Raw genomic sequence first — 12,634 nt, forward strand, 5'->3', positions numbered from 1 at the left:
TTGTTTTAATAATTTATGATTGGTTATTATTTGTTTTAAAAGTCTGTAGTGATTTAATTTTTCCTCTGTTGACTTCTACATCATCCATCTTTACTCAGATGTTTGTGTTATAGCAGATCCCACTTTTTGAAATCCTAAAAATTCCTTAAATGTTCCCTATTTTCGGAATCCTAAACGGTTACCATTCGTATAATAGAAGCCGGATACTTTATAGATAAAGCTCATCAGCAATGGTGAACATATTAACCAAAGGAAGACAAATTTTTTAAGTAAAATCTGAATGTAATAAACAATTGAATTCACAGCTCTGGATCAGCATCTAGTATAGCTCTAAATTTTGTTTTTCAAGTATGTATAAGCTGAAAATGAATAAAACTAGCTGAATTGTAGTTTTTGTTGAAAAGATACCAAAAAAAAGAACTGTTATAAGTGTCGAGAAAACGGATATCAGGATAACCTATTTCCTTAATGTTGAATTTAGTTATTTTATTTGAGCTGTGATGGCTCAGAGGTTTAGGCATTGAACTGTCACTGTGAAGAACTGGGGTTTGATTCCCAGTGGCAATTTAAAGTCGACCCATCTTCAGATCAATGCATATCAGATTATCTGAAAAGGAAATGTTGCTTGGGTGCAATGCTGACTAAATTGTTTTCAACTTGATTGCATCTTTGTTTTTCAGCTTTTTTTGTCTTTGTTTCTTCTAAGCTGTCATTTAAAGTGGGAAATACATTAAATGGTCTGAAAGATAGATGATTTGTTAGATTTTCTTTTAATTGTAAAAAAAAAAAAAAAAGTCTTATCATTTTTTTAAAAATGCAGTTGGTGTAAACACCTCTCTAAACTGCAAAATTGGAAGGATTAATTGCGCTATTACTTTTCCTAAAAAAACTGAATAAAACGAAATTTCTAGTTTAAATTTAAGAATAAATAATTTTTTTAACAACTTTTGTATGTTCAAAATAAAATCATTCAAATTTCAATAAAAACTTTTGACCGACCTTAAAAAATATTTTTAGTTAATTCATTGATGACAGTTTTTAGTTTCCTGCATTAAACGAATTAAGAAATAGGTCAATTGAATCCTTTGTTGTTTGATGCTTTTTTAGTTTGATGCCAGTTTTCGGCATTGCAATATAATATTTAAGATAAATATTCTTGGATAGTTGAATAATGGATTTCACCAATAATTAATTTTATTTTGCACCCCTTAGCTTAATAATATTTCCTCCATGAAAATTAAACAATATTAAATAGATTGATTTTTCAGCTCTCTAACGGTAATTAATATGTCATGCCATCTATTTAAGGAAGAAACACAAAGAAAGAGTTCCTGCTGCTCAGTGCGTTTCATATTTACAGACTTAAAAGTTGTGGCCAGCTGTATAAACCAATGGGTTAATAGTTTCTTATGTATTTTTAAAGCTATTTATCCTCTACGTTTAAAATAAATCGCATACTTGTGATTGAGTTTAAAAACTAAATCATAACATTTTTTTAAAGCCTCATACAGAATTTAATTAGATAATTACAATAAAGCATATTTAATATATAAATAGCCCTTCCATTTTATTTTATTAATCACATGAACAATAAAAATGTAGACAGCTCATGTTTTTAAAAATTGTATTGGCTATATCCTCTGTAGCTCGAACCATTACGGAAACTTGCATTTAATGCATTTCTTGAGCTGTCATACAGAGTTCTCATGTCTCTAGTTTCCTTTTCAAGATCATCTATAGCTTCACGAATCTTTGTTTCTAGTTTGGCTTGGGACGAGTCTTCATCTAGAGTTAGGCCTTGAAGCCTCATAATCTCTCTCTGCTCTCTGAACATGATGGCTCTATTAACACCAGAGTCGATTCTTGAAGCCATTGCATTTTTATCTTTTGGATCACGACTTCTTCCCCAAGTATCATAAATACCATACAAAGCTTTACCAGCGGATTCGCAAGCATCAAGTACAGCTGGATTGCTATCAATGTAACTCCCTACGGAATTGCTGATTTCTTTAAACACTTCAACTTTAGACACTTGCTGAAAAAATCCATCAACTGCTTCAATCACTTGGGTCATACTGTTGCTGTTGCTTTTTACTACTAACCACATATCTTCCGTTTTTAAAGACCGTGATATTTTGCCAACGGTTGAGTCGAATGTTTCGGAGTGGTAACGACGAATTATTTCCTCCACATTATGGTACTGGGCAAAGCATTTGGATCTTATTTTGTGCAAGGGTTTGGTTATTTCAGCATCATTTTCCATTATTTCTGCAAATGTTGCCATATATTTATCTACATTGCAGGCTTGCACTATCGAATTCACGCCATCCACAGCGTCTGTGAGGAAAACAGCCAAAGAAGCAAAGAAATCTACGTTGGCATTATTTGTATTTTTGAATTCACGGGATGCCATGTTGGCTTCTTTAAACATTAAACCTGTTTTGTTGAAGGCCAACTGATCTTTGTGTACATCAGCCACTAGTTCCTCTAGCTTTGATAATGTGTTCTGTCTCTCTCTCGACCACTCCAAGTAGACCCTACGGAAATCATTCATAGCTGATTCATACGTTTGTATGCTTCCATTGATATCTGAGCAAAATTTAGATTCTGCTGATTCTGTGTCTCTGTTGTCGTCAAAATCGTTTGACAAAAATGGAAGGGTGTTGTTTTTGGCTTTGGGTCTTGCTCCTCCGCTATACTTTTTGCTACGAGGCATTTTGGTTTTTCTGAGTATTTCACCTAGGAAGAAAAATTTTTTTTTTTAATATTAACTAAATAAAAAACATTCATAAAAAACAAGTAACGTTTTTTAATTTTAGTTATAGACATCTAAAATCGAATTGATTGGAACGGGCAGGGGTTGACGGTCAAATGGGTTCCTTAATATTCACCTTTAAACTACAATATTAACTCTGTTTCACTCACCTTGAAAAAAAGGTAAAGAGAGAAATAATAGAAGAGGAATAAATTAAACCTTTTAAACTTATTTACCAAAATGCTTTATTTAAAAAAAAAGAAGGTAAAAACTCTGTAGTAAGAATACTTTATGCTTCCTTACTGCCTTTATTTCCAATTTATCATCAATCTAAATTCAGTGACTTTCTGGCTAACTAAAATGCTCAAATCTCCGCTGGAGCTCTGCGTCTGATGATGACCTTACTAGTTTCAATTGTTTTTTTGAATCGTACTACACATATCAACAAAGGCAATTTTTTAATACTAGTTTCAATAGTTTTCTGAATCTTACTTCGCAATTATCAATAAAGGTAATTCTTGAATACAAGTTTTAACTGCTTTCTAAATCTTTTATCCAAAAAGGCAATTTTTCAATACAAGTTTCAATAGTTTTCTGAATCCTTTATGAACGAAGGCAATTTTTTAATACAAGATTTAATAGTTTTCTGAATCCTTTATGAACGAAGGCAATTTTTTAATACAAGATTTAATATTTTTCTGAATCCTTTATGAACGAAAGTAATTTTTCAATACAAGATTGAATAGTTTTCTGAATCTTTTGTGAACAAAGGCAATTTTTCAATACAAGATTTAATAGTTTTCTGAATCCTACTTCGCATTATCAACAAAGATAATTTTTCAATGCAAATCTCAATCGCTTTCTGAATCTTAATACATATTATGAACTAAGGCAATTTTTCGTCAATCAAAATTTTGCTCACTGTCTAAATAGCTAGGTCGCTAACATTTTAATAGAGGTTGTGTGCTACAGATAATAAGTTTAACTGTTTCTTGATCGCATATCTTTTACTCTATACGAGGATAAATTTTTCAAGCGGTAGGAAAAAGACGATATATAATGGGCAAGTTTTCATTTTATGACGTAGCTAAGTTATTTATTAAGGTATCTTATATGACTAGTGCAAAAACCTGATTTTGGGTAAAATTTTCGAAATCGAGTTTATTATAAATTTTGCATCCTTGTACTCTTAGCTTTCTAAAAAATATTTTACTTTTGTTTCTACTCTAATTATTTGCATAGTTATTGCAGTTTTTGTGCAAAATGATAACAGTGGATAGACTATTTAATTTTAAGTTTTTAATACGTTTATCAGAATTTTTTCTTCACATTTTACACTAAACAAGATTTCTCACGTTGTATTTAAAATAATTGTCTACAATTTTTCATGAATGTTTATGATAGCACAGATGTTTTGCTATGAGGCTAACAAACATTTAAAATGAAACAGCTAAGTGGCTCCGCCCCATTCGCGTTGTCAATTCTTGGTGAAAATAAGTTTTAATAATTTGGAAGGGCTTAATAGTATCGTTTGAACAACATGAACCAAATCTATCATTCATATATATATATATATATATATATATATATATATATATATATATATATATATATATATATATATATATATATATATATATATATATATATATATATATATATATATATATGCTAAGTCCTTTTAAATTAATAAAATCCCAGAATTAAAATAAAATTTATTAATTTGTAATTCCATTTTAAAATTGAAATACTTCCGTAGTGAATGGCAGCTATGTAAACGTTCCATTTCAATCGAAGTTTCGTCAAACTTTTCGACTAGCTAGAGCTCTCGAATTTCAATTGGAAATCTATACGAGACGTTAATGCAAGACTCAATTTGTTTCTAAGGTAATATGAGCAAAATTTATTGCTAATTGATAATTCGTTTACTTTCTTACATGAATGTATTAACATGCTAAACTAAAAACAAAAAATTAAATAAAAAAAATTAAAAATTAATTTTTTTATGTAAGCTAAAAACGAGAAAGTAATTTTTATTTAAGGCCTAACTGAAAAAAAAAAAAAAATCTTAGAACACTTTCCTAATAAAACACTATTGAAAATTCACTCTTTGTTCTGTTGTTCGAAAACGATTTAGCGTATGGATAGTACTGTATAAATAATGTCACGTATGACAAAAGTATTTTTTCCCTTCAAGTATATTTTAAACTTAATTTTTAATTTTCTAAAATTTAATTTAACTATCTACCACTACTTACGTTATTTCGGATAAGAATCATCCATTTAGTGGAATTACACAAATTTTACAAAAATTTAAAACTGATACCAAAAAGTAGTCGTTCGTAATCATCCTTTAAAGGGCCTGGGTATGTAAAAATGTCTAGTGTTTATAAATGTATTAAAATTTCATCGTTGGATTAGATAACAGATCCCCTTCTGAGCAAGATAGCTTTATCTCTAAATGACTTCGGAAAATGATGCCGGATCTGACAAGGAATTTTCCAAATGATTAATAGATTAAATATTTAGATAAAATTGAGAATATTGCTTTTAGTAAAAGATTGTTTTTTTTATTATCAGAAATTATAACTTTTTGCTTGTTGTTCATGGAAAAACAGTTGAGATATTTAAGTAAATACTGGAATTTAAAATTAATCGAATTAATATTCTCAAAAGTAGGATTTCTATAAAATACGGTCCTTTTTCTATTATGATGCAAAAGGAAAATTATTAATACTAGCTTACAAAAATTCAGTTTTAAAAATGATAATTATTAAAAGAAGGTTTTTAGTGAAATGAGTTCTTCACCAATAATATATTAAATCCATAATACAAACGTAGAAAGATACTATTTTAATAATGAAAATTGATTCTTAAAAGTATGATTTCAATAAAATGCGTTTTTTTGTGATAATACAATTAAGTAACAATAAACATAAAATTAATAATACAAAAAATAAATTAAAATTAATTCTTAAAAATCGGATTTTAATAAAATTCGTTCTTCGGAAAAATAAAATTTATTTAACAATTATAAAACATGAATTAATTTTTTCTCCACAGGTCTTTTTAATAAAATCACTTTCGAAAAAAAAAATAGTTTTAGAAATAGGCCAGAGCCTTTATCAATAATTATAATTTAAAAACTATAACACGGAAGTAGTTTGATGAAAACTGTAGCTTGTTTAAAAGTTTTTGGTTTGGTCGAGTATGAATGCATGCTCAGATTCACAGAGATGTAAAATATTATCAGATCATGTGCCAGAATATCCTCGTCTTTCGGATTAAACGTGGGAGGTTTTCGTTGTTTTCTTCGCTTTGCAAACACTTCGAGTTAAATTCACAAAGTCCTTTCCGAAGCTTGCCCCTCTGCTTGCCAAGAGTTTACTTGTCTTCTATGTTCGGTTCCGAATTACAACGTTAGGCAGTTTAAAGTTGATAGACATAAATCCTAAATGGTTAATAGTAATGAAGTTAATGTATTAACTTCAAGGATATGCCAAGTTTGCTGAAACTAGTTTTCAAAAACTTTGAATTAGGGGTAATACGGGCCTTCATTATCCCATGGATGCTTTTTTGATGTCGTACTGAATAATGTCGTTAATTTTAGAACAATACTTTGGTATGAAAATTAAAAAGATTGTAAAATGACAATTATTTCTGGCGGTAACTAGGAGGACAAAATTCACACTTAAACTCATGACTGACGTTATATATATATATATATATATATATATATATATATATATATATATATATATATATATATATATAAATTAGTTAAGACTGAAATAATTAAAAACAAAACTAACTAAACAGATGCATTCGGTAAAAAGAAGAAAAAAACCAAGCAAAGAAATGAAAACGTTTATCAAATCATATTTTGAGAATTGTACTTTTTTACATGATATTGATGCTTTTTTAAATTTATTTATAAAGTTAAGTTAGTTTTAATATTTCTAAATTAAGCAGAAACTATGTCAAACTCTACTTTAAGTCTGAAATATAATATTCACCACGTTTGTAATACAAGTAATATAGTTTATTTTATTTATTTATTTACACATTTTTTTTTTGCACAGTAGTACGGTAGATATGATTAATATTTTAGTTTAAACACATTTTGTCTTTTGTTTCAGACATAAATATCGGCATGTAAGAGCATTCTATAGAATGTATAAATATAGAGATAAACAAAATTGGTTAAAACAAATTACTGACATTATTTTACCGCTATTGTCTGAGTGATTAACACAAGGAAACATTTTAGTGTCCTTAAAAAACGTACTTACTTCTAAATAAGAACTTTACCATATTTCGTGAAAAATTGGTGTTTTAATAATATTAAATTCGATTACACGGAAATATTTTCTTAAAATCTTTCACTAGACGGGAAAGCATAAGATGGTGACGTCAGAAAAAAAACTTGTTTGAGAAAATAATTTTTTATTCTTTTCCTATTAACTTTTTTTACTGGATGAAACACCCAAAAGAGATTTTTTTCCATCAAATTTTATACGTCAGTATATCTTGTAATTTTAAAGTCAGAATATTGATTTTGCTCGGCTGTAAAAAATTCTTTATATCTATCAATTTTTTTGCTTTAAATGTACACTAGATTCTTTTAGAAAACATTACACCGCATTTTAGGAATATTTTTACACTAGATTCTTTTAGAAAACATTACACCAAATTTTAGGAATATTTTTATGCCAAATAACTATTTTATAACATCTTCAGTTTCGCACAAATTTATGATAATAAAATATGACTACAAACTACTGACCGTTGTTTCTAAGAGCACTCTTCTGAATTTAGACACTTCCGCTGGCCACCCAAATCCCCAGACATGAACATTATTGAACATATTTGGGATGCCTTGCAACGTGATGTTCAGAAGATATCCCCACCCCCTCTTACTCCCACTGGTTTATGGACAGCCCTGCAGGATTCATGGTGTCAATTATCTCCAGCACTACTACGAAATTTTTTTTAAAGAATTTAAATTAAATTTATGAAATTAATATGTGCAATAAATATTGTGAATGTTTTTTTTTGCATATGTAAATGTAAAAAAAATAAAAGTTACAGTCAATCCAATAAAATAAGTAATAAATAGTTATTAAACCCTCAAATTGTATAAGTCTTTTCCTTATGATTACGCTTAAAATAGGAACCAAATTACCAAAAATAAAACAGCATAAATACAAAAATTTAAAATATTTTTGAAGAACTCTTAAAAGCTCGGTTTTTGCAAAATCTTAGTTTTAGATTACAAAAAAAAAAAAAAAAAAAAAAAAAAAATATCAGGTGCATTGGGCGTATTCTTTTATTTCACTTATTGTGGCTTATTTATTTATTTACATAGCTAAAATTTGAATAGTGCCTTGGGCTCCTTACAAATTTTTAAAATAAGTAAATAAACTAACATAAGTATTTTAAAATAAAACAATTATTTAAAAAAACAGAACAAAAGGAGACGGAACGTAATAGGTTTTATAATTTAAATCGTAATTTAATAACTTAAATCATTTGTCTATTCTTTCCCGAAGAGTTTTTAAAGTATTTTTCATGCTGTTAACGAACTGCTCGAATTTATTAAAGGGTTTAATTTAAAAACAAAACAAAATGACTTACCTTGAGAAAAATATACCTGCCAACAGTGATGCCAAAAGTTCGAACGGTACCTGGCTGAAAGCAAACACATTAATGGCAATCAATTTGTTTAGTCTGATTTTATTGTGTCAGGTGCAAGGGAAATTCCCCTTTTTCTTCAATACATAAACAAAAAAATCCGTTTGACTTAGAAGGAAAAAAGTGTTATCATTTCAACAGGTGTGTTATCAACATGGAACGGGTGACGTTAAATATATATTAAGCTCACAGTTTCAGAGATTATTTGGAAAAATAAATTTATTCATTTATTTATGCAAATAATCACAATGATAGATTAAATTTTTTCTAATTTTGCATTCACAAATTGTATTAAAATAATCGTTATAAAATAACGGATTTGATAATAATTATCATTCTATCGTTACATTTGAATAAAAGAATCTATGCAAATTTTTAAAATTTCAAAACAAAACGAAAATTTTAAGGACTACGGTCTTGAAGTATATTAAAAAGGGAAAAATAATTTTATTTTATAACATCTGGGTCATTCTCACGAAAAGGTGACTTTTTAAGTCCCTGAGTAATAAATATTAGGAAATACAGCAGATTTCTTAATATTTTTCTTTATCATTTTTCGTGAAGTTCTTAACTAACAAATCATATCTATTTCTGCTAAATGTATTTAATATTTCATTCTTATTTTTTAATAAACATGACTTCAAAATCCCCTCCGGGAACGGCCCTACGTCTGTGGCAGAAAATAATTTTTAATGCCTGTTAAACAATTTAAATGTTATTTTAATGATTTTTGTAGTTTTACCTAGTTAAATGTTTATAGTAACTTTTTATTTTATATTTAAAAAAAAAAAATATTTTTATAAAATAAATGACTAGTAAACTTTGTCCATCAAAAATGATGTCTCCCTCCGTGGACAATTAATATAGTTCTGTAAATATGCAATAAAGGGCAGCATATGCGAAATCCCTATTAGACAGCTGCTGGGAGGGTTAACCATTCCATTTTCTAATGTTAAATATCAGTTGTTTTTGTTCTCTTTGGTGTCAGTTTTAGATTGTTGTGTTCAACTGGGGTTTGGCAAAGTTCTCACCGTATACTCCGTGGACATCATAAAGAAGGTAAGAGAAAATTATTTTATTTTTGATAGATGAATTTTAGATTGCAAAAATAGCATATTTAATAAAAGGAACCGCCCCATTTTTGTAACTTTAACATTAAAAATCAGAAAAATTCAAGAACTAGTTTTTGTCTCCTCCGTGGACATAACAAGTCCGCGGAGGAGAAGACACAGTCAATGGAAGAGACAATGCGTTAGATAACCATAATACAATTTTAATAATTAAAAAACTATTTTCTTTTAATTGATATTTTTTTAAATGGAACAAATGTGTTAATTTGTTTCTTTTTTTTTAAAGAAAATCAATTAAGTTTAACTTTTTCTTATCGGAGAAGTAAATACTGGCAATTTTTCTAAATAATTTCTGTGATGTTTAACATTTTTTTTCTCTTCAAATTTTAGGAAAAAAATTGCAAAACCAAAATTTAAGATAAGAAAGCAATCAAATGTACATATGCAAAAGAGAAGGGAACAGAAAAAACTTAGTATGAGACAAGCTAGACAGAAATTAAAAGAAAACCCTATATTGTTTGAAGAGAGTAAAAAAGAAAAGAAAAAAAAAAGAGCAAGAAATTTTAAAATTTGTATCAGAAAAAGATTTAACAGAAAAATCGTGATTAAATGTACTTAAATTTCTAGAAATTGATAGAGCAAGCCGTTTGTGCCCAGGGAAAAAAGAAACAATAACAAGAAGAAAAGAGAAAAAACAAAAACGTTATTTCGATGACAGTATGTTTAACTTGCATAAAATGGTCACAAAAGAGTACCCTCAACACTCAACTTTCATGTGGAGTCTGAATTTTTATTTCAATAGTTTTTACATTTTAATTTATTAATATTCAGTAAGAGTTACTTAAGAAATTGTACACCTAGGTTAAAAATGGATGTTTCCTTTCATAGCAGCATGATTAATCGGAAGTAGCTCTATCTCTAATAATGAAATATTTTATTATTTACTTATTAATGTTAAACTCATATCAGTTGTGCCCAATAATTAATGAATTAGTCTTCATTGACATTTTATATTTTATAACATAAAATGTCTCCTCCGTTGACTATTACATCTCCTCCGTGGACAAGGCAGAATTTAAAATATTTTAAATCTTGTAAAAAACAAAATAGAAAACTTGACCATTATTATAAGGACATATAACAAAAATAAATAAAGGCATTTATGTAATTTTTATCACTTTTTTAATTACTTTAATTTAAGAAATTGTTTTAGTCTATTTATACCTTTTCAGTGAGAATGACCCATTTAAAACGAAAAACATAGAACACATCTCTTTCGAAATATGTGTAAAGGGTATTTTCGTTAGTGATACAAGTTAATTACAAAAGTAATAAAAATTAGCCTTAAATTTCTGGTTTTACGTCTGACAAAAATAGAATTTTTCTTCTTTTTCATCTATGTAAAAAACGTAGTTTTTGAAAATTTCCTATCTGAGCATAGTTTTTGTAGATCCAAAAAAAAAGAAGAAAAAAATAGAAGAAAAAAATAGAAAAAGAAAGCAGCAATGAAAATTGGCAAAGAATTAAAGTTAGCTTTATTATGTAGTGCATTATTATTTATTTTTGCCACTATGTAGTGCTTTATAATTATTTATTATTTATTTTCTACCGGCGGAGATTTTCCGAAAAATATTTAAAGTGCAAGCTGCATTTTTTGGTTTAAAATTGATTTTAACCTCCTAGAAAAATAAATCACTTAAGTTTTAATAAAAAGGGATTTGAGCCCCACTTACTGAAAGGACTGAATACGATCTTACTTTTTTTTCAACAGTCTAAGAATATCTTTTTTTGGATCTGAATAATGTTTAACTACGTTTAAGTGTGGCTTGAAGTCACCCAACTCCAGATCAATGGGATACCAGTTTGTTTAAAATGTAAAGGCGGTTGGTGCGCAGAGCTTAATTGCATTGCCCTCATCATTTTGTTGGTCACGAAATTGTGGAATCGCAACATTCATAACCCCCCAACTGCGCACATGGGTTGTTTTTTTATTTTATTTTATATCCAGCGTTGAACAGCCGAACCAAATCTAACTTTACGATTATCAATGTTCAACTCCGTAGCCTTGTAATTTTGAGCCCAATTTAGAAGACAAGGAAACTCTTAAATCAAACATTTAGGCAAAGTAGTCATCATGGAGGACTTTTTGAAGGAACTTACTCGCATTTGAGTTACATGTGAGAAAAACCACGAAAATCCGCTGGGTTAAAAACGAAGGCAAGGGATTCTAACCTACGATTCATCTACCACTGAAGATATTTCACGTCAGTACTGTGGTCGGTGCGAGTCGGGAGCATAATTCGTATCAACCAGCCACCGCTGGAGTTCGCACCTGGGTCAAAGAATATATAGGGGTCAAAGAATATATATCCCCTATATATTCTTTGCCTGGGTTACCTCTTTGGGAGATGAATTCTCTATCCCCTGAGCCCCTGCGGCTCGCATGTGAGCTATTGCTGAAATGCTTGACTATATAAAGGACAGTCATTTTATTGTCGTGTCTGTTAGTGCTCGTGAAATTAAAAAAAAAAGAAAGAAAGAAAAAAAAGAAATCAAGTCTACTTTTATTATAATTTGACTACTACTTTGAAAATTGTCGAAAGCTACATGATAACTTCTTGATTCTTAGAATTTGCGATTAATCTTATGAGAGTTAGCCATGTTTCAGCATGAGCATTGTGCAAAAAATTGATCTAAATGAGAATTGAATAACTTGAACTTATTATTTTTTTATATTCTTTAAAGCAGTTTATATCGATAAATATTGTGCAGCATGCAAGAAGATAACAACTTGAATAGCTTTTAATCTGAAGATCTAATTTTTTCAATTTAATTACGAATTTTTATTAACTAGTAAGAAAACATCGTGCACAAAAAAAAAAAAAAAAAAAAAAAAAAAATACATAAATTTTTTCTTTCAAAAAATGTAATTCAGCAACTTAATTTGAGTTGTTCATTAAGAGCAAGTTTAAAAATATTTCCTGAAAATGGTATTTTTGTAATTTTATTTCAGGTTTTTTTTCCTCGTACTGTCGGCTAAGTTTCTAATTATTAGCTAATCATTTCACATTTTTACAAAGAACAGCAGTGCTTGGATAAGGAAAACAAACTGTCA

At 28.5% G+C, this 12,634-nt stretch overlaps 1 protein-coding gene across 3 annotated transcripts; it reads right to left on the reverse strand.

The window, feature by feature from the left end:
• Window positions 1-1,490: 1,490 nt before the first annotated feature.
• On the reverse strand, window positions 1,491-8,574 carry LOC107438367 (uncharacterized). Of its 3 annotated transcripts, none has more exons than XM_087163762.1 (2): window positions 8,393-8,574; window positions 1,491-2,739 (listed from the first exon to the last, which is right to left on the reverse strand). In XM_087163762.1, the coding sequence occupies exons 1-2, from the start codon at window positions 8,460-8,462 to the stop codon at window positions 1,616-1,618; spliced, it is 1,194 nt and encodes a 397-aa protein (XP_087019888.1). In that variant the 5' UTR covers window positions 8,463-8,574; the 3' UTR covers window positions 1,491-1,615. The 3 variants fall into 3 exon arrangements, with proteins under 3 accessions (XP_087019888.1, XP_087019889.1, XP_015906143.3); XM_087163763.1 differs by lacking the exon at window positions 8,393-8,574 and adding an exon at window positions 7,048-7,175; XM_016050657.5 differs by lacking the exon at window positions 8,393-8,574 and adding an exon at window positions 5,014-5,144.
• Between the last annotated feature and the right edge of the window lie 4,060 nt (window positions 8,575-12,634).

The sequence above is a fragment of the Parasteatoda tepidariorum genome, chromosome 5 (assembly GCF_982258835.1).
Source record: "Parasteatoda tepidariorum strain Cologne lab strain chromosome 5, Ptep-v5.0, whole genome shotgun sequence".
Taxonomy (NCBI): domain Eukaryota; kingdom Metazoa; phylum Arthropoda; class Arachnida; order Araneae; family Theridiidae; genus Parasteatoda; species Parasteatoda tepidariorum.